Source organism: Alligator sinensis, unplaced genomic scaffold (genome assembly GCF_000455745.1).
Source record: "Alligator sinensis unplaced genomic scaffold, ASM45574v1 scaffold1373_1, whole genome shotgun sequence".
Classification (NCBI taxonomy): Eukaryota; Metazoa; Chordata; order Crocodylia; family Alligatoridae; genus Alligator; species Alligator sinensis.
The window spans coordinates 84,100-108,018 of NW_005842808.1; the positions used below are offsets into that span (position 1 = coordinate 84,100).

Below are 23,919 nucleotides of genomic sequence, written 5' to 3' on the forward strand. Positions count from 1 at the left end.
ATGAGAGCCTGTTAGTCACACTGAAGTCAGCAACACCTCATCTCCAGCTCTCTACGCTGGCAGCTTCCCTGGTTGCCTCATGATGGGGCCATGCCTCATGCTGATTGGGGCCCTCTGTGGAATGAGTTTATGGGTCTCAGCCAGATCCCTGGTGGATATGTATCTGCATTACTCAAGCTGCAATTACAGTCAGTAGCAATCAGTCGTGGCAGAACTCTCCCTAGGGCTGACTTCTCCTGCTCTGGACGGAGGTACATTGTCAAGCCAAAGTCTTGGGGAAAACTGGCAAGGTGCCTCTGCTGTAGTTAAAGAGGGGGCCTCGGCTTTAGTCACTTCCCCAGCAGGCAGCGTTTTAAGCAGCAGCCATCATGGTCTGGGGTTCTTTGCTCAGCATCCCACTTACCCCTCACCAGCCCCACTGCCACCCACGCCTCAGATTACCATTGAGCTTAGCCTTTTTTTCAACCCCCTTTTCCTGTTTAATGGGCAAGCTCTTACCTACTTCTCCACTGAGGATCCCCAGGCTAGTGCACTGCATGAGCATTCAAGTCAACAGAAAGAGCACATAGCTGCAGGGCATCAGGAAATATAAACATTACCGGTCAAAAGATGGCCGCTCTCCAGCATCAAACGCATCCCGCAGCTGCTTCACCAGGTTGTCCTGCCCAGGCAGTCGGAAGATGCCCTCCTCATTCATGCCATGGTCCCGTATGAACTCTGCACATTTCTCCACCAGGATGGGGACTTGGTGCTGCCCAAATTTCTGTTCATATGTCACAGTTTCAGCCAAGCGCTGGCCAAACACCACTGGATAGAAGAAAAAACAAGTTCAAGGAAGGATCAGGGCGCACAAGCTCCTCTAGGATTTATCCCTATGCCTCTGCTGTACTACTATTACCTGAACATGCTTTTGAAGCAAAACTGGTGTAATTAAATGTGAGTTTGGTTTCCAGATGAAAATATGGAGCCAGTTACTTAGCTCAGGCTCCCTGATTGAGAGAATTATGCTTGATTTTATAGGGAGTGAAAATCTGGCCTCTACAATCTTTAAATTTAGAAGCAAACACCCCAGACCAGGCTGGTGGTCCATCTGATCTGCCACCAGGTGCTTCAGAAATAGAGGCAAAACCCAGACAATACACTGAATCATGCAATTCTACACCATGGAGCAGTCTCCTTGATGCTTATCAGTCTGCCTGCCTGCTTGTTGCAAACTTCTCCTGAGCATCTTCCTTAAAGAAAACCCTAGCATTAAGGCTAGAGATGAGGACTGAGAAAAAAACTTCCCCATTTTTGTGGGATGTGGACCATTTTCCAGGTTCTTTTATGCTTAGGTTCTACTCTCTATGTGACCCCTCAACACTGCACAGCAAGCAGCTGATAAAGTTAATTTGCTGTGGGATGTGGAGATTGTCTTGTATTATTCACTATCAAATGCTTTGTCACAAACATTTTATAAATAGGACATGCTCTTTCTCCTAAACACTCACGGGATATACGTAAGTTGAAAAACTAGGAGTGTAACTCGGAGGAAGTATTGAGGAAATGATAGAAAAAAAGAACTTTCGCATACGTGAAATGAACCTAACTAAACACTTCTCCACAATAACAGTAAAATGTTACATCGTCAAAGCGTTATACAAATATTAACTATTTTCACAACACTCTTGTATTAAACAAGTTTTGCCTCTTCTTTAGATAGCGGGAATCTGAGACATGGCAGAGATGCAGATAGAAGGAAAAGGCTGAGGGAAGCCAAGAGTGAATACGGAGAATATAAATGTGCATGGATGGAGATATGATCCTTCTTTCCCTTGTATCTAATGCATACATAACAAGGAATCTAGGAGTTGACAGAAATGTTAAGAGGTGCTTAGCACCCAGATCTCCATTCCAAGTCAATGGCTCAGGGCTTCTGTAAACTGAGCTACTAGCAACTTTTACAAAATATAACATCAAGTAAGAGAGCCAGGCTGAATGAAGCACGCGGATTCATGCTGCCAGGCTCACATGGAGTTTATTAATGCACCTACCTTACTTTTATTCAGGGAAGAAATACCATTAATTAAATAAAGGGCTCTAAAACTAAGATATAGAAGCAAACCAGTTTAGTGATGGGGCTCCAGTCTTCCCCCGGGTGATGTCCTTGATGTAAATAAAGCTGCTGTTTTTTAAAGAGGGGGCAGTACCTGTCCTTCGGAGCAAGGGCTTTTTCTTCCTGAACTCCCAGCAAAAAAGCAGCTCTAAGGCTGAAATGCAGCAGCCCATGTCCCAGCTCTTCCTCCTCAGTGTTTTGGGCATGATAACAAAAGCAGAGAAGTCCTGGACTCAATCAGCTCCCGAATATTAACAGCAAAGAGTCCCACTGCCCTCTACTATATTTTGGCTTCCCAGTAGCTCCTGTAATGTGTTCACCTCTTGCTCCAAAGGTTGAAATAATCCCCCTATCTCTTCTAAATCAGTACTGTGCTCATAAATCCTCCCTTCTGGAACTACAAGACTTGTCAGCACCTGCCTGGTGGTGTTTTTCTTCTTCTTTTTTTTTCATTTACACAAGACTCTCTTTTGCTTTTAAATAATGAACATAAACCTGTCATTGAACACAGTAAAAGTCAATGGCTTTTTTTCCCCCTTAATAGCTCATAATCGGCTGCCGTTCAGTTAATACCCTGGAGGTTGATTTTAAAAAAGGAAAAAACAATGCAGCCCTCTCCCAACACGGCGCGCTCTGTCATTCTATCTGGCAGGCTCCAAGATTTCCACTTAGCATGTGAGCCAACCCAGAGATGCTTTCGTGTGTTGTATTGGCTCAGGCAGACATTCAAGGGGCAGAGGCATTTTAAAAGGTTTCATTTCACTCAGCACAGCCACTCTGCTTTCTTCACATGAAGCAAATCCACAGACCCAGATAATGCAGCTATTTAATAATGTGCAAGTCATGTGGGACATTTTTCAGCACCGGGGGAAGGAAATTCCACAGTGTGCAGAGAGTTGCTTTCCACAGACAATAATGCTGCTCCAATGCTATGTTGGAGCTTGGGGATCCACTAAGCCTTGCATTAATTTATAACATGGCATTGGAGAGATGCCTGAATTCTCATCTGTGCTGAAGCCCTGGTACAGCACTTTGCCACTCACATTTACACTCACTCAAAAGCTGACATAATAGTGTGAAGTCTCCTTAGTGCAGATGAGAATCGGGCTGGAGCTTTTATGTAAAATACATCAGACGGTGTAGTGGGGAGATGGTGGGCTCTCCCTTGCTCAAACATGCCAGTTTTGGACAACCAGCCCTACCCTACATGAGCACAGAAATTTTTAAGACTGTCTGAGTGAAGATGTGGTGCACCTACTGCAACCAGCAGTTAAGCATTTCAGTGTATTACGCTTAACCATAGCAGGGCTGCTGCAACAGGTCAGTGGAGGATTTCTTTACTGTCTGCGAACAGTAGGCACTTGTCTGGGTACTGTTGTTTGTATTGGAGTGGCAGCTGAATGCCCTGAGATTAGGGCTCCATAGTGTTCAGTGCTATATACTTAAGAAGTTAAAAGCAGGCTCTATCCCCCACTAGTAGTAGGCATCTGTCCATCTCACAAGACAATAGAATGATGCCGAGTGAGACATCAGCTCACTGAATGTAAAACTTAGCTAACAGATAAAACAAAGCTGGGCAGCACTGAGCTGCCTACACGCCAGTGTCACCTTCTCAGCTTTGCTGGTTTAATCCAAAGGAAAGGCAGGTGCCAATACGTTTGGAATCAGTTTGGCTGCAGGAACTGCCAAAACAAAGGAGATCATCCATTTTTCCATCTATCAGGGCTCCACTCTTAAACTGGCTGCCGACCAGGGATAAAGAGCCCAGCGTACCTTATCATAGATCAGACTTCAGTTCCACAACTTTTTGGTAGCATTTCCTCCACCAGGGGTAAGACTAGTACTCCCCTCTAAGATGCTTTTTGTCACAAAGCCATTGGCACTGGGGGTTGCCAGGTTGTTTAAGCACTGCCCAGCACTTGGCAATAACAGTCACCAGTCGTTCCATCTACTGTTAGTTATGGTAGCAAGCAAACCTCACTTGACTTGCATTGGCATCAGTACAGATTGTTAATTTGTCCCCAGCTTCTTACTCTTTAAAAAGATGAGAGAGGATGGAAGGGTAAACCGAGGCACAGAATGGTGACAAGGTTTGTCCAGGTCAGGAATAGAATCTATACCTCCTGACTCCCAGGCCAGTGCTCTGTCACAGAGGAGTTTACTCCTCGATGAAAGGATGCCAATGTTGAAAGCAACTAATTTTTGATGCCAAGCACTTGCCCAAGCCAAAAGGAATCTTTCACATGGACTCCAGATCAGGTCCAGAGAGCCTTGCTCATGTTGGGCTACAGTTTTCTTAGAGAGCAAGGCCATTTTGTGGATTTCTAAGCACTGCTATGTTGTAGGGTAGTAAGGTGTGCCTGCTCCTTCAAGAGCAGAGGCAGCTTAGCTCAGGAGCCCTGAGAGCTAGGCAGGGCTCCACAGCTGCAGGTTGCCGGCCAGCAGGCTAATCAGGGTATTAGCTGTCACCTGCACCTGGTCAGCTGACTGGAAGGCAACAGGGCCCTGGGCACATATAAGCTCCGGGGCTGGGGCTGGGGCCGGGGCCGGTGCTGGGGGGTTAGTTTTCTATCAGGAGCCAAAGGGCATGAGCTCTTGCAGCAATACTACTTAGAGATGCTTGGTTGCCTTTTCTGCTGCTGGTAAGACTAATGGGCTCTAAGAGCTCCTAAGTATCTGGGGCTAGGAGGCACACATTGTTGAGGGAGAAGCTTGACTCCTTAGCAGGGGCAGAGTGTGATCTCCAATGAGATTGTTGCTGTTATGTTCTAGCCCAGGGGCTTGTATTTATGTTGTTATCTGAATCTGGTGGACTGGGATGAGGCTATTAGAAGAGGAGGACCCATTAGGGCCAAAGGGACCTCAGTGCCAGATGGTGTGGAGGCAAGGACCCCAGCACCAGAGGATGCTGCTACTGGGGCCAATGGAGCAGTGACAACAGGAGGCTGAGCTAGACTGCAGCCTCATCAAGAGGGACTGTTTTTAAGTACAATTTGCGAGGCACGGAGCATGGTAAAGGGGCAGTTTTGGGGCCATGTACCTACCCCATAAGGCTTAGGGTGTCTCAAGAGGCACTGACTTTGAGTGAGACCCAGCAAGGGATCCAAGATCAGCAGGGTCTAGTAGGGATCAGCAGGACTGTGATCACACAAACTCATGGCCAGCCTCCCAACTTTATTATTTCAACCAACAAGACATTGTAGGTAAGATTAGAAGGTGCCTGCAGGGCAGAGCAGGCATGGTCACAAAGCCCTAGGGTCATCATGTCCATCCCTGGGGACCCCGTGCCATGACACGCACAAATGATAGTATGCCACTCTTCCACATTCCAGATGCAATAACTTCCTTACATCACAAGGGTGCTGCATGGCTCAATTAAGCCATAGATAGAGCAACTAAAACCCCCTTGGATGAGATGCTGCAGAACCATGAGATGCAGTTATTAAAGAGCCCCTCCAAGTGCTATTCCCATTTACCTCCAGATGGAGATCCCAACACTCTTCGGATTGATTTAACCCATTCTTCCATCTCGGACTGGGAATTGGCCATTAGCACATAGGAATCTTGCCCTGGTCGATTCTGGTCTCCTGAGATGCCTGCAGAAATAATTTGCCATAAAGCGAATTGGGGGAAGGAAAACCGACCTGCACTGGATACTTTTTTTTTAAGATAAGTGCTATGTCCTCCCCTCCAAAAGAGAGAAACCCATTATCCTATTAATCTCTATCTAGCTGTAGAATGAAGTAGTGGCTCACAGAGGCATGTTGTTTATACCATTTCTCCAGCAATATAAAGCATTCCAACAAGTAAATGGACTGAAGATAAAATTGCTTAACCTCACAGCTGAAGGAAGAGTTATCCCAGTTTCCCTCTGAACTCTGCAGGAATAGAAACAAGGGTAACAATGGAGGTTGGCATTCGCAATGTGTACCTTCCAAACTGACTTACAAAGGAGAGCTTGGATTTCCACCTCAGTACTGTTCCACTGACTCCAGTGGAGATGCACCTGACTTATACTGGTATAAAGGAGAAAAAAATTCTGGCCATATGTGTATATACTGTAAAGGAATTCCTTTAGCCATTGGTAAAACTAGCCAACTATGGGTGTAATATGGTAAATTTTCTACCAGATTAGGACAAGAAGTGAAGAATGTCTGGCTATGGAAATTACGCTAAGCATCCTTTATTCCAAATTGGAACTTGGTGCTCACCTGGGATGATTTCAAAGATAAACTTCCCTGCTTCCTCTGGGTTGGTGGCTACCTCCTTGATAGTGCTTCCCTGGAGAAACAGGCAGCCCTGAAACCAAAGAGAGCAATTCTTGTATTTCTCCTACTTGGAATGGGGAATAGGAGGAAAAGTGGAGTTGCAAAAACCCAAGAGCATTTTGGCTGAGTTACTTTCTATTTGAACTGAAATGAGAATTGGTTTGAATCATCATGGTGAAAAACAAGCAGGGGCCTGTTAAAAACAAGCCTATTAAAAATAGCATTTCCCCCGCCCCATTGTTCTGACAGCCCCTACTGATGAGGCTCATTAGAGCACACGGCCAACACAAGCTCCATTCACACGGAGGCATCGCTGAGACCCCATCTCTGCTTGAAAAACAGCTAGAAATTAGAGACGGATCTTCCAGCTACCCAGCTCTTGGCCTCCATGCTGATACTGCAACGAGTGGGTGGGGGTCTTTTGTATGCCCTGGATGCCTATCCACTGAAAATGAGGCCTAGATCCATCAGCCCTTCTTTCAAAACAGCCATGTAACAGTTAGTAGTAGCCTCAAGATGCTTATCACGGAGGTCTTTAGGCCAGCGTCACCCTCAAAGGGCCTGAGCCAGTTATGTCACGTTACAACGCAGGCTGCCGTGGTTTGGTTGCTTGGTATCACAGGGAGCATCATGCTCGTGACTTCTAGTTCCATTTCATCAGATCACACAGTGCCACCAAAAAAAGAATGTGTCCTTTGGCCAAAGAACATGAGGTCTCTGATGTCTAAACAACTGAGTGAGTCAGCACGAACGAGCTTTGAGGGGGTGTATGATGAAGTGATACTACAGCTGGAAACGGAGGAATCTGTCTCTGCTTTACCAGTTGACCTTGCTCAGACCGCAGGTGAGGATCAGCCTCGTGACCTTCTGTGATCCAAGCAGGAGGGGCTGTAGCTCCAGTCTGAGACATACGGGAGTCTTAAATGCATGGTTCCTTTTTCAAATATAATGGAAAGGGTGCATCTAAAGCCCTTAGGTAGCTCTGGAAAGTCTGTATGCTTGAACACAGCAGACTCCTAATAAGAATATTTAGTTCTTACGTAGTGCATGTTTTGCCTTTAGATCTCAATGTGCTTTACCAATGGTCTCAGTAGCTTTATTCCCCATTTTACAGATGGAGAAACTGGGGCTCAGGAAGCTGAGGTCACCCAGCAAGCCAGTGACGGAGCTGGGAGAAGAACTAAGTTTCCCAGGTACAAGTCAAATGTGTCCCAAACACACAGCGTATATGTAGTACTGCCCTGCCTCCCAGAATCTGTAATTCTTTAGTCACAGCTTGCCTAAGAACCTTTTAATCAAAAAAGATCTCCATACAAAATGGCTTCTCATACTAAATTCTTGACGTTACCAGATTCTTTCTTTGACATCTCCCAGCAAAAGGCAGGATCATCCCTGACTAAACTGTTCCAGCCAAGTGTCTGTCTAACCTGCTCTCAAAAACTTCTAGAGATAGAAATTTCAGTGTCCCTGTTTCAGTGCTTGACTACCCTCATAGTCAGAAAGTTCCTCCTAATCTCCAAAATTCCCCTAATTTTCCTACTGCAACTTGAGGCCATTGCTCCTAGTCCTGTCCCTTAGGACCATAGAGAAAAGCCCATCCTCATCCTCTCTGTAATCACCCTTCAGGTATTTGAAGACTGTTAGCAAATTCCACCTCATCTTTTCTTCTCCGAGCTCAGTACCCTTAGTTCTTCCCCTACAAATTTTGCCTCCTGGGCCCCTAATCTTTTTTGTTGCTCTGCACTAGACTCTTTCCAAACTTCTTGAAATGTGGGACCTAAAGCTGGACACAATGCTCCAGGTGAGGCCTCACCGGTGTGGAATAGTGTGAAAGAATTGCTTCCTTTGCAAGAGCATGCTATTGACTCGTATTCAGCATATTGTCTACTGAAACCCCTAGGTCCTTCTCTGCAGTACTGCAGTCTAGCCTGTCACTCCCCATTCTATATCCATCGGAACAGGAGGCAGGTCCCCCTAGTTTGGGGAGAGGATGGTACCTGCTTTAAGGGGATCAAAAGCCTGGGTGTCTGAATCCAGAAATGGGCTCGCTATGCATGTACGAAGTGGAGCTAATGAAGGAGGCAGAGCCATGTGCATGCTATCTTGACCTGGGAGTATGGATGACACAAGTGACAGATGAGAATGGTAATCAGTTCCAAAGACCTAGTTTGGAACAACCAGGCTGCTCCTTGAAAGGAAAAGCTCTGGGCTATATTCCAGATCCTGCAAAGAGGTGACTCTCCATTGGAACCATTGCCATTGACACAAGCCATAGCAGATCTGTCCTTTGCAGTCAGTGGAGCTGTACAGATACTAGCCAGCAGGAAGTCCCCTCTAGCCTGCAGCTGTTGAAGGGAAATGCCTGACCCATCCAAGCATGGCCATTTAAGAGACCCACAGAAATAGCTGTTGTTAATACCACTCTTGTTTGTTGCAAAGGATGTGGCTGGGAGGAGGTGGAGAAGGATGCCAGATAAGTGACATAGCATAAACACACTCTGCAAAGACCTTATTAAGCTTCCTTCTCATTTTCTCTCTATGGCAATACACTCTTCAGTGAGCTGGGAGTGAGAAGAACCAGTGTAACTCAAACCTTAATACAGGCCCTGCTTCTGCAGGGATACCTGTTCCAATAACTGAGCTCTGCTCTCTGCAGGATTGTACAGTACAACTTTTCTGTGCATCTGGAGGCTGGATTCCTCCTGCCACCTCCTCCAGTTGTCTCAAGCTTTCTCACCCTCAGCTAGGAAGGCAGCTTCCCACACTATGCCCACAGCTCTAGACTCTGGGATTAGATCCAGAGCTTTCCTCCAAAAATGGAGCCTTGCTTGAAAATGCAGCTGCATAATTTGTTCCATATTGCTGCCCACCCCCAGCCCTGGTTTCAAAGAGAACAGGTCTTGCATAGCCGCTCAGCCTGAGCTTAAACCCTGCAGCAGAAGCACCCCAGGGCTGGAGCTGGGGCTGGGCTTTAGTGAGGGCTTCTGCTTAGGTCTAGCTATCACTCAATTCCACCATGACACAGCTTTTAACCTTCCCTTCTCAGTCCTTCCACTCACTCCCTTTTTTTGATCATGATGGTCAAAATACCATTCTGCCCCTCTCAGACCTATAATCCGGGCATTGCATTCAGCTTGGCTCCCTCTCTAGCTCCTCATGTTTATGGCATGTCCAACACTTTCAGAGTCTTCTGAAATTATCCCCCTAAAATAAAACCTTTCCTAGTCAAACAGGACCTAAAACTCTCATCATCCCATATCTCAATGACAACAGCATCCTAGTCTCTAGCTTTGACCAACTTGATTCTGCCTGCCCTGCATCTGTTCAGAAAACTGTCATCAATGTCCTTTTCCTAACCTGTTGTTTTGCCTTTCCCTTTCCTTCCAAGCCCCATTTCTGCTCTCTCTTTTCTCTGCCACCTCAATCACAAAGTGCTTGTCCTCACTTCCAGGCCCCTTTGCAAGCTATGCTCATCCTACTGAAATGATGGGTCTCTTGCTTATGGTTGGTCCAGGATGGCAGTCTCCGGCACTTGCTTGGTGAATTCTCAAACAGACACTGCTCCAGAGCTCCCCCCAGCCTTAGAGCTATCTCCATACCCTGCCCAAAGTCCCTCCTTTCCTTGATGCTGTATGGACAGGCTTCACCATGAGACCACTGAGGCACTAAAGCCACTGGCTGAGCCATAGAACCATAAAGCCACGGTTAATTCTTCTACTGCCTCCTCTTTACCAAAATGCCCCCAGTATTCCTCTCCTTTCTGAACCTTTCCTGGCCGTATCCTTATCTGGTTTCCTAGGAGTCGGGGCACAACAGTGGGGAGTCTCAAGGGAACATAGGACTGGCCTAGGAAGCAATGTGCTCACTCACTGTACCTGGGGCTTGACGTCCTCCTCATCCTTGTAGTAGAGCAATTGCTGGCCCCTCTGAACAAAGTCCCTCTGCTGCCAGTTCTTGACAATGGAGCGCTAGCACAAAGTACCTCTGCTGCCAGTTCTTGACAATGGAGCGCTGCTTCTTCAGCCAGCCAATCTTCAGGGGCCGCTCCAGTGGGTTGTTGGAGGCCGGTCTGTGGCAGGATGCCATGGGATCACCAGTCATCACACTCTTGGAGCGGGCTTGAGAGAGGAGGAAAGACACAGACTGACAGAGGGACATAAGATGGCTGTGGGCAGGGCCCTGGAGCAGACAGCTGAGGCTGCAGTGGAGCTCAAAGCCTGAGTGCTTCTAGGACCTTCCCGTAAGGAAAAACAGCCAGGAACATGTCCCTGCAGATGTAGGGAGCAGAACTCAAAAAACAATTGTAATGAGACGAGCAGAAGCTGCTCTGCCTTTCTGCCTGCACACAGCAAGCCGGCTGAAGGGCTTTTAAAGGAAGTGGCTGCAGTATCTGTTAAAAAAATGCTTCCTTTTTCCTGCGTGGGAGTTATTGCCTCACAAATGAGAGAAGAAAATAATGAGCTCTGTATGGGACTGTTGTGCATGCACACCCATCCAAGGAAAACACAGCAGTAATGGGAGAGTTATCCTTTCTGGCTTTGAAAATGCAAGGTATAAGAGCCTATTTGATGGCAGCTAAGGAGTACAAAGAGCCCACATGCCTTTTGAACAATTCCTGCAACAAATAATACCCACAAAAGGCCATCATCAGCACCCCGGGGCAAAGGTTCTCTCTTAAAGCACATGTTCCCAGTGTTATGCAGCACATCATGGATACAGCCAAGCCAATTATACAGATCCTGCTTCTCAGCAGAGACCATTAGTCCAGGTGCCATGACATGCTCATGCAGCTATGCTGTTTCTGGCACACAAGGTAGCTCATTCAGAGCTAGGTCAGGTATCTCTCCATGGCACTGCACTGTACCGGGTAGATATAGCTTTACTGTGTAAGTATTCAGTGCCTAGCACAAGGGGACCTTGATTCCAACTGGGACATGTGGCTGCACTTAGGTATCGCATTTCCAGAAAGGGATATGCAATGCTACCACTTGTTTTTGCCTCTGGGTGCACCCCGATGGTGCTTAAATAAACTGTGTCACATGCCTAGGGTGGCAGGCTGGAGTGCATTTATCATTATGTGCAGCAGTGATAAAAAGTGTGTTTATATACCATGGAATTTAGCTACACTGATCACCCTTTATGTCAAACCATTTCACACTCCGGGTGTAATACTGCTCTCGGTTCGCTGGTGAGAACTAGATGTCAATAGAGGTAACAGAGTTATACCACTGTGAACCTGGTGTGATGGTGATGATCAGACAGTTCTCTAAATCAGAAGTTACATCTCCAAAGCTGTTTTCTGTTAGGAGAATGTGCTTGGTGTCCCTTATGGCAATAGATGGAGCAGTTGGCTGGAAGGAGTGGGCTAAAAATAAGCATCTCAAAGCATGCAAGATTAAATGAGAATTGAATACATTTTTAGGGACTACTCGGATTCTTTTTCTATCCACTCGCACCCACCATTACCACTGAATCAGAGAGCTTCCTATTAAGAAGTAGACATACCAGTGACACACTTCCTCTTACTCCCCAACCTGTAGAACAAACAGTGTGATTCATTTGTGTATGTATTAATGAGCAGATGCATCAGTGTAGGCAAATTAGCCAGTGCTGATTTCCATGCTGCGGTGGCTACAAGCACCCAAGATCATTGGTTTTAAAACGAATTTGGTGTCTCTCTACACTACACTCCTGTTCCTGCAGTACAGGCAACCCTCTTTGCGCTGGAGAGAAATGAGCATGTCTGCATATGCAGGAGCATAGTATATGACTGTGTGTGTGCTCACACACGCTATATCACCGCACATACATGGATGGGAACACTAAGTGTGTGATGTTGCTGAGTGTCATCCTGCTTCTGGCTGCTTCACATGAGTGCATTTGTGAGTGGCAGGGCGTGGGATGTGTGCACATCTTTGGGTGAATAAATTAGGGCTGGAAAGCTAATGAGATTTGCATTTTGTTCTAGAAGTGGTTAGTGGTTACTGCTGTGGGCAAGTGGTGCTGCAGCTCGAAGGAAGATTGGTGGGAGCCAGCTGTAGCTTGCCCTACTTCCCTATCTAAAACACCGTCAAAGAAAATCCCACTCTGTCCTTGTAGACCAGAAGCCAGGTTCCTTTGAGTTTCACGTCTTACGGTCACTTGCAGTTGGGCAGAGTGAGTGCAACTGCCCTGTTGACTTGGTTACTTTTCATATCCACATTTTGTACTCATCTAACTAATGCTTTGGGATGCGCAACAGTGGGGGATCAGGCTTCAAGTCTCTGGGTTTGCAATAATTAGGATGTGAATTGGGCTTTGGACCAACCTGTTTAGAAGTGCCTAGCTCTGTTCTCTTCGAAGAACTCTTGTCGGAGAGAATCCTAATATCGGGATCAATATAGGGGACTCGTGATTAATAGCTTGGCAGTTAAACCTACATGAAACTCTTCTACTTAGCATGTGTTGCCAATGCACAGCTGCTGTTCAGGCCCCATAATAAATTCTAGTAACAACTGCTAGTTAATGGCCTCACTTCTGTTCCTAGAGCCAATTCCTTCATATCCCATGAGGGGAATGAGCCACTCAAGGGGTTAGGATGCTAGGCAGGCATGTTCCAAGCACAAAGCTTCATTCACCAGTCAGTGTTGCCATCTGCAGGCCCTAGTAGGGCCTGTTCTGCTGAGCAGAAGTTTTGTTCTGCAAAGCCACACAACCCACCCTTTATTAAGTGTCAAACCAGGAGTCAGCAGGCTCCAAACGCCCCCTCAGCAAAGAACATCCCCCACACACAGCCACCAGACAAGCACAAATGCTCAGCTGATGGCTCTATTTTTATTAAAGGCTCCACACATCATTCAGATGGCCCCTAAGGCAAGCTCTTTCAGAGGAATGAAAGAGATCTGCGCAGGGCAGGGCAGGCTGCAGCTGTGGGCTGGTCCCGGTATAACTCTCAGATAACCGGAATTTGTAGATGACTGGCACTCCTCTTAACCTTCTCATGCCGCATAACAAAGCTTTTACTGTATTTACAATTTTAAAGCAATCTGGAAGCCTACCAGTGCCTCAATCACTATAACAAAATAAATATCTATATATGTATATTTTGGTATTTGATTTGGGGGTTTTATCATGGAAAATCGGAGCTCCGCCCTGCCTCCCTAGCTCTCAGAACATAGGTCCAGGCCCCTCACTCCCCCTCCCCAGCCCTGCTGCTGCCCCTCTCTCCCCCCAGCCCTGCTGGTGTCCCTCGCCACCGCCCAGCTGACAGAGCTACATGGCAAGGAAACCCAGGTCTGCAGCCCCCCTGCCCCCCGCAGCAGTGCCCAAGCCCCACCTTCTGCAGACGGGCTGCTGCAATGTAGTGGAGCATGGAGCCCAGCTCCCCACATCCCACAGGGACATGGCCAGAGGCGGGGTGTGGGCTGCCTGCTACCAGCTCGGCTGCAGGGTGAGGTTGGCTCCCTGCAACTGCACGCAGTCCTGGGGCCGGGCAGGGGGACCTGTGCTCCCTATATTTGTGCGTAGGGCAGGGGCAAGCTGCCCACTGCAGGCTTGGGCATCCTGCCCTGCTTCCCTCCCCTGGGGCCACTGCAGCTCAGTGGGTGGGAGCTGACAAGGTAGAGCGGAGCTGGGTGGGGAAGCTCCTTGTCACTGCCAGCTCCGTGCTGCACTAGCAAAGTTCCCCCTGCCTACACTGCAGCAGCAAGGGGTACAACCCTGCACTGCCATCCCTGGTGCTGCCGCTGGGTGGGCAGGGGTGCCTTGTCAGGATGGAATGGGGCTAGCAGCAGCAAAGAGCTTCTGTGCCCAGCCCTGCCCTGCCCAGCTGCGCCAGGTCCTGCCTGCTGGGCTGCGGAGGCCCCAAGGGAGAGCAGCAGGGTGGGGAGCCTGAGCCCACAGTGGGCTACCCCCACCCACCCCTACCTCCACCCCACACACACATCTGGGGGCACGGGTGCACCCCTGGTCCACCGTTCCCCTAAGTCCCTTGCAGGGTGGAACTCTGCCAGCAAAAAAACTGCAAAATCCACACGTTTCTCCATTAACATGAAAAATCCATGTTTTTCTCAGGTAAAAGGGGAAATACATGTTTGTTTCTATTTTTCTATTGGAAATGGAAAATCCGGATCACTGCTCATTGTCCTACCCACTCCAAAGACTCTGCTTTCCTTATTGGAAGTGAAAAGCCTTATGGCTGGTGGTATAGGCTTAGTACTCAAGAAACTCAGACCCTAGTCATAGATTAGGTGTGGATGTCCAAGCCCCTGCAAAATGGGGACCTAATGACACCTTTTCCAGAGCTGCCTCTTACTACAGGGATGTGCAGCACCCAGTACAATGGGGTCCAAGTCTCAGCTGGAGCCTCTTGATCCCACTGTAATGCAGATTATGATAAATGCTGTGCTTGCTCGTATGAAGGAGCACACAAGACACCAGGCAGCAAAGAGTCAGGCTATAATTATTATTATTGCTATAATTATTATGGCCTTGTATACATATTGCTTCAGGTATGCTGTAGCTGTCAGCCTTATATATCTCCAGTAATGGCAACTCCTCAAGCCTCCCTTATCAGATTGCTCTGCTGCCTAATAAGACCAAGTTCCTCTTTAATATTTAACTTGAATTTTCTTTGCTACCTCCTAAGCCCATTATTGTATTGCCAGCTCTGCCCTCCTTGACTAATGACCTTTTTACAATCCTTTACATTTCTCCAGATAGTCATTGTTTCTCCTGCCTTCTTGCAGAAGCACCAGTATCTAATGCAGCAGCAGCACTAGCAGTAAAAATTCTCCAGTGGCTTTGCTCTTTACGTGCAGTTCATCTACTAATGGGCACCGTTGGACAGGGATGGATGGAAATGAAGAGAGAAGGGTTATGCCTTAGCTGGGCAGTAGCTTCTAAGGCAAACCCCTTGTGTTGACCCAGTTTGCACAAGTGTGGCATGATGCACAACACTGCCATGGCCTTCTGTAAATAAGGCCTTCAATTTCTTGTCCAGATGCGATGGAGCTGGGTGGGGAAGCTCCTTGTCATTGCCAGCTTCATGCTGCACTAGCAAGTTCCCCCTGCCCACCCTGCAGCACCCTGCGCTGCCATCCCCGCTGCTGCTGCTGCTGGGTGGGCAGGGGATGCCTCGTCAGGATGAAATTGGGCTTGTAGCAGCAAAAAGCTTCCCTGCCCTGCCCTACACTGCCCAGCTGCGCTAGGTCCAGGCAGGGCAGGCTGCAGCTGCAGGCTGGGGCCAGTATAATGCTCAGATAACTGGAATTTTTTGATAACTGGCACTCCTCTTATCCCACTTATGCTGGATAACAAAGCGTTTACTGTATTCACAATTTTAAAGCAATTTGGAAGCCTACCAGTGCCTCAATCACTATTATAAAATAATTTATAAATATATGTTTTGGTATTTGATTTGGGGTTTTTTATCATGGAAAATCAGAGCTGACAAGGGAGGCTTGAGGAGTTGCCATTACTGGAGATATAAAAGGCTGACAGCTACAGCACACCTGAAGCAATATGTATACAAGGCCATAATAATTACAGCAATAATAATATTTATAGCCTGACTCTTAGCCTTCATACGAGCAAGCACAGCATTTATCATAATCTGCATTACAGTGGGATCAAGAGGCTCCAGCTGAGACTTAGACCCCATTGTACTGGGTGCTGTACATCCATGTAGTAAGAGGCAGCTCCAGAAAAGGTGTCATTAGGTCCCCGTTTTGCAGGGACTTGGACATCCACAGCTAATCTATGACTAGGGTCTGAGTTTCTTGAGCCCTAAGCCCATGCCACCAGCCATAAGGCTTTTCACAGGTGTTCCCATTGTGGGCAGCCTTATGCTGTACTGAGAGCCCTGCCTTCTTCTCCCAGCTCTGCCTCATAGATTTCATAGATTTCATAGACGTTAGGGCCGGAAGGGACCTCGGAAGATCATCAAGTCCAGCCCACTGCCCAAAGGGCAGGAAGTCAGCTGCGGTCATAGGATCCCAGCAAGATAAGCATCCAGTTTGCTCTTGAAGGTGTTCAATGTAGGCGCTTGAACCACCTCCGGTGGCAGGCTGTTCCACACCTTGGGGGCTCAGACAGTAAAGAAATTCTTTCTTATGTCCAGCCTGAAACGGTCTTGTCATAGTTTATGACCATTCGACCTAGTCGTCATCCTTAGGGGCGCTCTGGTGAACAAACGTTCCCCCAGATACTGGTGGTCACCCCTGATAAACTTATAGGGTGCCATCAGATCACCCCTGATCCTGCGCTTTTCCAGGCTAAAGAGCCCCAGGGCTCTCAGCCTGTCATCGTAGGGTCTGCTTCCCTGACCTCTGATCATGCGCGTGGCTCTTCTCTGGACTCTCTCAAGCTTCTCCACATCCTTTTTGAATTGTGGAGCCCAAAACTGGACACCTCTCACTGGAACAAGCTGCATTACAGTGGTATCAAGAGGCTCCAGCTGAGGCTTAGACCCCATTGTACTGGTTCATGCTCCTGGAAGTGGGGATGTTAGATTAACCACCACCTGGCTGGGGGTTGTAAAGATCCAGAAGAACAAAAGCACCTTTTGGCTCTCTCCATCCAACCCCACTGAGGATTTAGCCTAGTTGAAGAGTTTGCCATCCCAGACAAAGAGTGTTTAACAAGGTCAAAGCATTATCCAGAGAGTACAACTGGCACAAGAGTTATTACATGATTGCCAAGGGCACAGGGCCAAGTCTGTTCCTCTCAGGCTAAGTACAGACAGTCAAAAAGCCCAAGGCTGAGTTGATTCAGTCTTTGCAGGTTAGTTTTAGCTGCAGAGATTAAATAGGGTTACCATACGTCCGGGTTTTGTTGGACATGTCCTCTTTTTTGTCCCCCTGTGCTGCATCCAGGCAGCTTTTTAAAATGTGAGCAAATGTCCAGGATTTCCTCCCCAGTCTGTTTTCGACATGGCTGCCGCTAGGTAGAACTGCAGTTTCCAGAATGCATGATTGGGAGCTGAATTCATGATTTTGCTTTGCTCCACTGGTGGAAGCAGAGGGAGGGCGATCAGAGGCAGCAGGGAGCACAGAGGGTCGGGAGTGAGGGGAACCGGCACAGCTGGCGGGAGAGAGGGCTGCGGGTTGGGAGTGAGGGGCACTGGCAGGGCTGGGGGGCAGGGGCTGTGGGTCAGGAGTGAGGGGCACAGGGGGGTGACTGTGGTTTGGGTTTGTGGGGCACTGGCAGCGCCAGAGGGCTGCAGGTTGGGAGTGAGGGGCACCAGCAGGGCTGGGGCTTGTCAGTGAGGGGCAACAGAATGGGCAGGGGCAGGACACCAGCATGTCACTTGCTCCTTCTACCATCATATTTCCCCTGCCCCTCCCCCCCCAGGTCTCCTCTGTTTTTGGACCTTGAGATATGGTAACCATAGATTAAACTGAGAAACAACTGGACAGACATTCACTTCCTCTGCCTGCTGCCTCTGAGGTCTCTAGGATTTGCAGTCCAGAATCACAGCAGGACTCTGCAGGGTTGCCCATCATTTCCTCTTCCTGCTTCCAGGTGCCTCTGGGATTTGTAGTTCACAGTTGCAGCCAGCAGTATGTTTTTAGCAGGACAGGGCAGCTCTGTACTTGGGGTAAGGGAAGTTTAACCCCCGTCTCTGGCCCCAGCTGAGTTTGCCTGAGGGGCCTTGCCTCCCACTTCTTTCCCACAACTCTTCTCTGTTGGAGCAGACAGCATAGCCCAGCCCAGGGCTGGAAAGCCTGCTGGGATACGAGGGGACTATGATTTAACTTGAACCAGGAAGGGGTCTGGGACAGAAGTTTCATAAACCAGTTTGACCCAAATCAGTTAAATCTGACACCACATTGAACCAGGTTTATCTTAAACCTGTTTCAGCCATTTTGAAACTGGTTTATGTGCACTGAACTTCTGTTCTGTTACAGGTTCAAACCAGTTTCTGATGACTTGAACAGCTCATGTGTAATTTCTGTCCCTAGCTTTAAAGACCTAGCCCTTCCAGGCAACCAAGTTTCACAGACCACGTGAAGGAAGCTTTTTGAAAGAACTCTGCACCTGTTGAGGCATAGTCTTACCACCCAACCAAAAGTCTGAGGCCTTTGGGACCCCAAGGTCCAGTTTGTGACGTTGACATAGCTGTTAGTTGTGACATCAGTCGGAGTTACCCAAAGCAAATGAGAAGTCCTCAGAGTTAGCTGATGCAGTGCGCACAGCAAAATTTGAGGCAGGGGCATACAAGGCTCATATCAAGCCTGCAAGAAATTGTCAGCTGGCCTTACACCTGGTTCTCACACACCAACCCCTGCCAGTCAGTTTAGAGACTTGCTCAATCTGCCAGAGTTTTGCTTTTCCAGATGAGGAACTGTGCGCTGTGTGTGTGTTGCACAGAACAGAACACACTGCCAACACTTAACTATTAACACTAATTATGAGGGAATTCAGTAGAAAACTCTCTCAGGCTATTCATTTCCTTAGGAGCCTTCCTTAATTGCTGGGATTTTATGTTCCACTAATATAAACTCCTGCTGCCTGTGTTGTGTTCCAGGTGACTGGAAGCCCTTTGAGTCAAGCAAGTTTTATTTCACTTCATGGGGGTCTGAAGTGCTGCCTGCATTCCCTATGTCCTCCACTGGCACCTGTTGTGCTTCATATAAATACCAGGGGTGATATTCTGTGTAGATGGGAGAGGACAGTCTGTCCTTGGGATGTTCCGTCACTTTCCCTTCGTGCCTCTCAGGGATTTGTCCTTTAAATCCTCTTTACTTGGAGGAAAACCTAACACCACTGTCTCAGCAATCATACAGCGAGTCCCCCGCATCAGCTCTATAAAAAGCTAGTAACTTGTGTTAGAAACTTCCCTGAAACAAACAGAGGTGCTGTGCTGCTCGAGATGGTCTGTTTTCAGCCCCTGAGGCCTTGCCTGTGTTAGGACTGTTAGCCGCACTGGTGTCAGTGCAGAATTCAAGTGCATGCTTGAAAGAAAGTGTCTTGTTTTTTCATGGCACACTTACAACCTCCCACAATGTGACTAGGCTAACAAAGCTTAGAGACACAGACTGGGCTTAGAGGTAGGCCCATAGCAAATACCTAGAGCCCAGCAGCTCTTCTCTAATCAGGTTAGGAGTGAGGTGGGTGCCCTGACAATGGGTGGAGACAAATGAGCTATCTCTTTTCTTTGGGAGGGGAAGTGTTTGGAGCAAGGCAGAAAACAGATAGCAAAGAAGTTAACAGTGGCTGTGAGTCCCTTCAGCTCCCCCTGTCTCCTGACACAGTCAGGGGGCCAGTTCAGCTCCCTCGGCATGACTCAAAGCTGCTCTAACTCTTGCTCCATTTCCTATGGTCCCTTGAGGACTGTGTGAATCAGAGAGTTGCTGCAGTGTGGGGGGCAGCTGCGGCCAGCCCATGCCCACCTATTGCATACCACCAGCCAGGCACTGCTATCCCACCTGCATTTGGGACTGGAAGCATAGCTACATAGAGAGCTCCCTTAGGAAAACAACCACTTGTGTCCATTTTAAAACCCCTTTATATCACCTGAGTAGTATGGAGAGTCATTGGCATTCATAGAAGAAACAGAGCTGTGCTTAAGACCTGCACTCTCAACAGGTTTCAGGCTAGAAACCCCAAGAAACTATCCAGCTTTCAGGCTTTGGAAGCAAGATCTAAGCTTGGCCCCAATTCTCCTGGGGGGTGGGGGAGGGGGGGTTGCGTCAGGCTTCTTGAAGAAAGATGCAAATTTACCTCCACTGCCTTGCACTAAATTGCTTTCTGAAGTTTCGGGTCCACCTGCAACCCATCAACTCCCGGCCTTTTCTCACCACTGCTACAGAATAGGAAGCAAAGACCAACAGCAAGCTGCAGACCTGTTGAACAGCCCAGGCTTGAACATGTTTGCTACCCCTTTAGCTGGGAGAAGAGCTGGACCCCACTTGAGCCTGTCCACACAGGCTGCCTTGGGCACAGGACACATAAAAGTCTTTGTGAGCAGCACCACTCTGCCAAAGCTGTTCTTGCGTATGAAAAGGAGAGTGTGTGAATTACTACCACTTCCCTTCACTGTCCTGCCAGACCTGTCTCAGCCAACCAGTCAGGTAATGCCTGATGATTAGACTTAGTCCATGTAACATCATGCTTTCTGTTCAGTACCCCAATGGTTCATGCTGGAACAAGTGGAAAGTAGGAAGGTTGCAAAGCAGTGCCCTCTGCCGGCTTTGGAGAAGCTGACAGTGAGGAAAATTGGATCAGAGTTTTGTTTCATTAAGATGCAATTTTTGTACCAGCCTGAGCATGCCGTTTGCAGAGCAAAGAGTGATTTTTGATTAAAAGAGTTAAACTGGTACCAGCCCAAGTTCAGACACAGCCGGCATGTCTATATGAGACACTATGGTGGTGTAGCATTGGTGGGCACTGTAGCAGGGCACTAAGATGCCTGCTACTGAGAGAGCAGGGAAGACTCCTCAGGTGCTGGTTGCTGAGGCAACTAGTGGGATAATGACCCGGACCTGCCTAGCCAGCTGAAGAAAAGGGCAGGGCCTGGCTCTTTATATAAAGCACAGGCAGGAAGCCAGAGTCAGTTCCTTACCAGCAACTAAGGATGAAGGAGTTCCCTGCCAGAAAAGAGAGAAGCCTGAATGCCAGAGCAGTGTTGGTCACTGCAGTAGGATAGAAAACCCGGTAGGTCTGAGCATAGTTATAGCTAGTGACTTATATTTAAGTTGTTGCCAAGAGGCTGGTGTTTGTTACTGTTTATGTTTGTTATTGATTACACCGGTGGTTTGGGTGAGGCTATAAGGGGATGGAGGAGGCCTCAAAGGGGACTCACGGTAGTGTGAGGACCCCAGCCCCAGTGAGGGCACAGTGTTCGGGGTGTACAGACCCCAGCTCCAGAAGGGGGTGGCTGAGAAACCCCAGAAGAGGGGTAGCAGTACGGTGAGCCCTGTGAGAGGGCCGCGGTGCCAAGAAGGCCCCTGTGAGAGGTGCGGAGAGAGACAGGGCCACGAAGGGCCCGAGTGCCAGAGGGCATGTAGACCCAGACAGAACTTCATCTTTTCCATCTGCGAGGCTTAGGGCGTGGTATTGGGGTGGAAGGAGCCACGCACAGCCCACAAGGCTTGGATACACGGAACACCCGAAGCAGGAGAACTGTGGCCAAGTAGAAGAAAGGTAGCCTCCCTATAAAAACACATATACAATCAAAGTCGTGGCAGGCGAGAATAGGAGGGTACGAGTCAGAAGCTTGGCACAGTAAAGGAGGCGACAGGGGAGAGCACGGCGACCCTGACGTCGCTCCTGTTACAGGCACAAACCATGACGCCGACGCTACTGCATTGCAGCAATGAACTAGTGCACAGTAGGGTCAGAAACGACCAGTGCACCTCTGGGACTGTGCTGTCACTTAATTAGCAGTTGTTATTGTGCAGTTGGGCACACATGTAGATGTGGCCAGTTATAGCCGAATATAGAAGTGCCTTCTATAGGTGCATGCTGTTCCTCTCTCACTAAGCGGGTCAGCTATATGGCACCTTCATACTGACAGCATTCACTCTGGAGGAAATTATACCACTTGAACTGTGCCAAAATGGATAATGCAGTAAGACCCCTCTGTGTGAAGGTCATCCCAGAGGTTGCCAGTGTGAATGATTAATTATTCAGTGGGTCTGGAAGAAGCTTTATGTTTGTTCTAATTTTTAAAGCAGCCATGAGGATAAAAATTACAGGGGGGGTCACAGCAGCACCAGAGCAGTATCTGCAAAACCTGCTTTGGCAGAATAATCTACAGGCTGCACCAAAGGTGGCAACACCAATTTGGGTCCATCCCGGCCGTTGAGCAATGCTGCAGTTCTACAGACAGGCCAGGATCTTCCCACAGGCGCTGCGCTGAAAAATCCATTCCCATGGCTCTAACTATCTCCAAAGCCAGCTGCTTTCCTGGGCAAAGTGGGCACTTTGGCAGTTAGTATTAGAGATGATTGAAATGCTTTGTTTAAGCAAGGGATTGGTTTTGCTGCTTTAGTCAATTAAAACTGGTGCTTTTTTCTGGTAGAAATTAGTTGTTTTTTTTTTCCTTAAAATGTCACATTTTCCTTCACATTTTTTCAGGTTCTAAAAAACAGACAAACCTCAAAACAAAAAAATGAAATCCCTACATAGCCAAGCAACCCTCCAATCAGTTGCTGGATTTTCAAGAAATACTGACTAGCTCCAGTTATCATCATGCTCCTCAGTTAATTCCTAGTTTGTAAAAGTAGCTTTCTTCCATATCGGATGCAGAAGGGGCTGGATTTCATACAAGGTTGAATTTCATACAAGGCTAGAATAATCTAGCTGGGGCTGGTCCTGTTTTGAGCAAGGTTTTGGACTAGATGACCTCCTGAGGTCCTGTCCAACTCTAATTTTCTATGATCCTTTTAAGGCAGAGAAGGACTGAGCAGACACAGGTTTGTTTTAAAGCCAGATAAAGTAAACTTTAAGTTAAGCTAGCTGTGATTGCCCAGGGAAAGGAATTGCTTCTCCTTTCTAAGCATCAGGTGAGATGTGCCCTGACCCTGGGCACCAGAGGTTCAGTGTCAACAGCTATGAGATGAGACGCACGTGAACTGAAGTCAGGAAGACAAGATCAGGAGGCCTGTGAGGCTGTGGAATTATTGAGCAACTGTACAGTCAGAATTAGTTTCCTAGGACGGACATGGGAGACAGTGAAACAAAGCACTTGGTGGGCAGCACTTGTAGGCACCTTGTAGGAATACAAAGCCCCTGTTCTTAAGAGGACCCACAGCAGCGAAAAACTGGGCACTGCCCTTCTGTTGATACGACATTTCTGCTGCCACATGCTGGAGGTCACTAGGTGTGTGTTGGGGACGGGTGGGGAGGAACCCCAAAGCACGTGGAGCTCAGCACACTGCACGAGTCACTGATAAGCTGTCCTCAGGCTATCGCACATCTGCTTATAGTCAGCTGGCGTGTGTCGGCTGCACGTGAGGTGAGCTCAAGCTTGGCAGTTGCAGCTGCACCTGAGATGCTGGCAGCTGGGTCCTCCTTGACCCAGAGGTGCTTTTGAATGAGGCAGCCAGTCCAAGGCTGGGGAAATAACTATGTCCTAGGATAAAGCGGACAGGAGCTGTAGCAACTCCTCTCCTATGCCTCTTCCTATATCTCTTCTTCTGTTGTCACTCCCAATGTGAACAGCTTGTAGCTTTATTTAGGGATGGGACATAAAAGAAGTAGGTATGAGCATATAGGAATGAAGACACTTGCTCCATTTACCGCGCTGGGCTATGAAGCAGATTCTGATTTTAACTGGGTCTTTAACACCGCATAATGAGTCCCAGCAGTTAAAAGCTGAAGCTCAACAAACAGAACTGAGGCCTGGTTTTTTAACAGTGTGTGTCATAGGAGATGCAGTCTAGCAGGCTGGGTCACAGCCCATGGAGGAGAACAGGAGCACAAGACATCTAAACTGTAGCTGCTAGGATGTGCTGCAGCAGCACTGCAAGATGAAACTAGTTCAGTTTTCAGCTGAAAATGGGGGTTGTTTTTTTTCAAACAATGATCAAAATATTCCATGAAGAACAGAGACTTTTTTTTTTTTTTTTT

The 23,919-nt window shown here is 48.0% G+C and overlaps 1 protein-coding gene across 1 annotated transcript in view; it reads right to left on the reverse strand.

Annotated features, from left to right (window-relative positions):
* ARHGAP25 (Rho GTPase activating protein 25) overlaps window positions 1-23,919 on the reverse strand; it is a 42,375-nt gene that overhangs the window by 14,079 nt on the left and 4,377 nt on the right. Inside the window, exons 2-6 of the mRNA XM_014525431.2 lie at window positions 10,333-10,481; window positions 10,239-10,289; window positions 6,307-6,394; window positions 5,572-5,691; window positions 600-807 (exon numbers count right to left, since the gene is read on the reverse strand). Of these exons, the coding sequence (XP_014380917.2) occupies window positions 600-807; window positions 5,572-5,691; window positions 6,307-6,394; window positions 10,239-10,289; window positions 10,333-10,481 (616 nt within the window). The remainder of the gene's footprint in view (window positions 1-599; window positions 808-5,571; window positions 5,692-6,306; window positions 6,395-10,238; window positions 10,290-10,332; window positions 10,482-23,919) is intronic.